The following is a 3,403-nucleotide window of genomic DNA, read 5'->3' on the forward strand; positions in this document are numbered from 1 at the left end:
TGCGTGTGGTCGGCCTCCTGTCTTATGATCATCTTCCGAAAGTGATGGGAACTTTGAGCACATGCTGCAGCTTCGCGAGGACTTTGCTCGCCTTTCCCTTAGTGTATGCGTGATGGTTGTGTGCGCCTGTGATCGGCCACTGTCTGGGGCGTTTTTATTCTGTGAACACACCAGCAGCGATTTGAGGTTTTTTCTTTTCCTAAGACTCCTCAGTAAGGTACCTTTAGGCTTCCGGTACTTTTTACGAGCTTGCATTGGTGGTCCCCTTTGAGATGGTGTAGTGGTCTCTAGACCATCTGATGCTCTTGCTGGACCGAAATTTGCTCTCTTATTCAGGATTTCCAGTGCCACTTTAAGAGCATTTCTGTAGGCCACTTTCTGTCCTGGTGGAACACTGGCCTTTGACTGGGCCACTAGCAAGGAGGTAACGGATTCAATTTGAGACTCATTTAGGAGCTTTATGTCTGTGCTTTTCACTTTAATTTTTTTACCTACTGAGAGTATTTGAACTTCTAGAGAAAGTGCTCTTTTCCTCATATATTTTGGTGAGATCCCAGATCTGGACAAAACCTTTGCTGGCCAAATGTGGCCTTTCCAATTGCATAGGATATACTCAGCAGCCATTATGATTTGAGTTTCCTCTCAAGACGGAATTAATAGAGGTTGAAGGGTCTGGCCGTCATACCCACAGCCATGGCAGGTGTTCCCTAAAGCAATGTTCTTCACCACACCTTTTGGCCTAGGATCACAAAGGATTTACACCTTATGTGGCCTGTCTTTCTTCACCTGAATCTCCCAGGGTCGCTGGAGCCTGTGTTTTGAACGGACTATATTGGAGAGTACTGGAATGTGGAAAAGGAAAAGAAGAAAAGTATTAGAAAAAATACTCCTTTTGTGTGAAATTAGAACAATGTTGGTCAATGAGAATTGATAAGAGGTAAAGCAAAGAAATAGAGTGTGTATCAGACAGGGGTTGCGGGGGGTAAAATACACGGCAAGTATCAGGGAAAGATACAGAAGATACCAGAGGAGTTTTATAACTTGCCAAACCCAACTTCTTGCCCTGCTTGTTATGACTGCATATTAAAGAGCATCTGTGTGGGGAGGTGGGTGTCATTTTCTAGATCTCACCTGTGGTATTGGACATCCTGTGCCTTTTGTGCTTCCCCGGGGTCATTCTGGGGGAATGTTTCAGTTTTTATTTTCTGGGGTGCTGGTGCCACCCTGTGTAGCCAGGGAAGCCAGGGGTGACCTCCAGCCTACAGACACTGAATGTCAGCATAATGTTGTGTTCAAGAGCACGAGCCTAGAATCCAGAGGTTCACAAAGATCATCATGGTGGTTACTGGTACCATCTTCATAAGAGTTGCTGCAGGCGTGAGCCATTGGCTGTGACCTGCACTTTTTCATTTCTCTATGGTGGTTTAAAAGGCTTCCCGCCCCCCCCCCCCCCCCCCCCCCAGCACTTAATTTGTGTAAAGAAGTGGCTGTAGAGTGAGGAGCAAAGTAAACCACACTCCAGATTCAACATGAGATGACTGCAAATGGGATGTTTAGTAAAATGGGAACGTCTTACTGAATGCCACGTAAATCCTGGGAGGTCTGGTTCTGTGAGCTGCATCTGTTGATTCATACGCTCCAACTGCATGTCCAGCAGACCCTTTATTCTGCTCTGTGCTTCTGAGGTGCGCTGTCCTTCCAGGGATCAAATGACATCAAATGTAGATAGATACCCAGGACGTATGCACCTCTAATGTCAATCTAGAAAATCAGAAAAGCAGACGGGAAGTTAAGCCAATGAAATGGGGATGGATTCATCATTTTCCCTTGCCCAGCTCTGGAGTGCAGGCCATTCTGAAACAGAAATGTTAGTTAAATCTGACTTATAATGTAGACATGTCTATTTTCTTCCTTCTTTTGCATTTCAAATACATCTCCACGTGAAGCTACTTAGTTTATCCTAGTCCTCCTATTTCAGAACAGTGGGAAGTACTGCTTTCATACTTTCAGTACAGCCTTTGTCTGTCTTGGACACACAGATTTAATGATAGTAGTGGCTTGTGTGTGTGTGTGTGTGTGTGTGTGTGTGTAACAAAAACAGAGTCTATAAAGTAAGTGTGTTTTTGGTGTTTCTGAAGTAACGCTAAATGCATTTGTGGAGAACATAAAACGTGTAGAGAGATATATACAGGAGGCAATACATTATAGATGCTCACTCTCAATATGATGGTGTATGGGCTTCTCACACATTTCCTATGCATCCATATACACATGCCTGGTGCATATTACCTAGGACTATATTTCTTCACTCAAGAGCATATTTGATCACTGTTTCATGTGAATGCTGATTTTTCACATAACTTTTGTGAGTCTCTTTACAATGTGGTTTTTCCCTGACATTTAAAAACTTTATTTAAATACATTTCAAACACTCAGATGTGTGTAATGCAGAAAATGCAATTGTTCTCTCAATCCCTCCCCCCCAGAAATTCCCTTTCATGGGTTCTGCTTTTCTGTATACACTGTACAAATATGTATAATAATTCATTTATAGATTTTAGCTCATCCATTATCAGTTTCAAATGATATATTTCATAATACAAAATATTATTTCCCTAAGAAATGTGTGTATGCACAACTTTCTTCACACATACTCATAGATATAATATGAAATGTATGACTAACTATACATACTTTGGGCATAGTCCGCACACACTTTTTCTTGCCAGACTGTACGATCATGCAGGTATTGTGTCCTCTGCTTTAGAGAACTCAGCGTACTGGCTCTCAGAACACAAGTGTCACGTGAGGACACAGAACAAAAGGGAGAAGGAAAAACAGGTGACTCAGCCACTGCAATCTCCCTGCAGCAGGACCTGCCAGCCTGTCACACAAAACAGGAGGGCCTGAGTCACCTCAGCCCCAACCAGATAGCTACCGACCCCCAAGACACACATACACACACTTAACGCACCTACACTCACAGATATGTACACACACTCAGAGCAACGACGTTAGTGACCCAAGATGCCTGATATTGATGCATATAATCCATGCTTTCTGCTCTACACATGCAAGCAAATGTTTCTGCTTCCAGTGTAAATGTTGTTTTCAGCTCCTTATTTTGAAAATACACGTGGGAGAAAAACAACAAACAAACAAACAAATAAACAAACAAAGTTAGAGAGGGAGGGAGCCAAAACATAAGAGACTCTTAAAAACTGAGAACAAACTGAAGGTTGATGAGGGGTGGGAGGGAGGGGAGGGCGGGTGATGGGTATTGAGGAGGGCACCTGTTGGGATGAGCACTGGGTGTTGTATGGAAACCAATTTGACAATAAATTTCGTATTTAAAAAAAAATGAAAATACACGTGGAAAATCTAAAACGCTGTTTACAATTAT

At 42.7% G+C, this 3,403-nt stretch overlaps 1 protein-coding gene across 2 annotated transcripts in view; it reads right to left on the reverse strand.

The window, feature by feature from the left end:
• Window positions 1-2,512, reverse strand: part of LOC121023547 (PWWP domain-containing DNA repair factor 3B-like) — a 5,522-nt gene extending 3,010 nt beyond the window's left edge. The window contains exons 1-2 of one of the 2 annotated variants that reach the window (XM_040465502.1): window positions 1,577-2,512; window positions 15-842 (exon numbers count right to left, since the gene is read on the reverse strand). In XM_040465502.1, coding sequence (XP_040321436.1) covers window positions 15-624 — 610 coding nt within the window. In that variant the 5' untranslated portion in view covers window positions 625-842; window positions 1,577-2,512. Of the gene's footprint in view, window positions 1-14; window positions 843-1,131; window positions 1,442-1,576 lie in introns of those variants that run through there. The other variant, XM_040465503.1, reaches the window with a different exon arrangement.
• Between the last annotated feature and the right edge of the window lie 891 nt (window positions 2,513-3,403).

The sequence above is a fragment of the Herpailurus yagouaroundi genome, unplaced genomic scaffold (assembly GCF_014898765.1).
Source record: "Herpailurus yagouaroundi ecotype Mexico unplaced genomic scaffold, PumYag 562, whole genome shotgun sequence".
Lineage (NCBI taxonomy): Eukaryota > Metazoa > Chordata > Mammalia > Carnivora > Felidae > Herpailurus > Herpailurus yagouaroundi.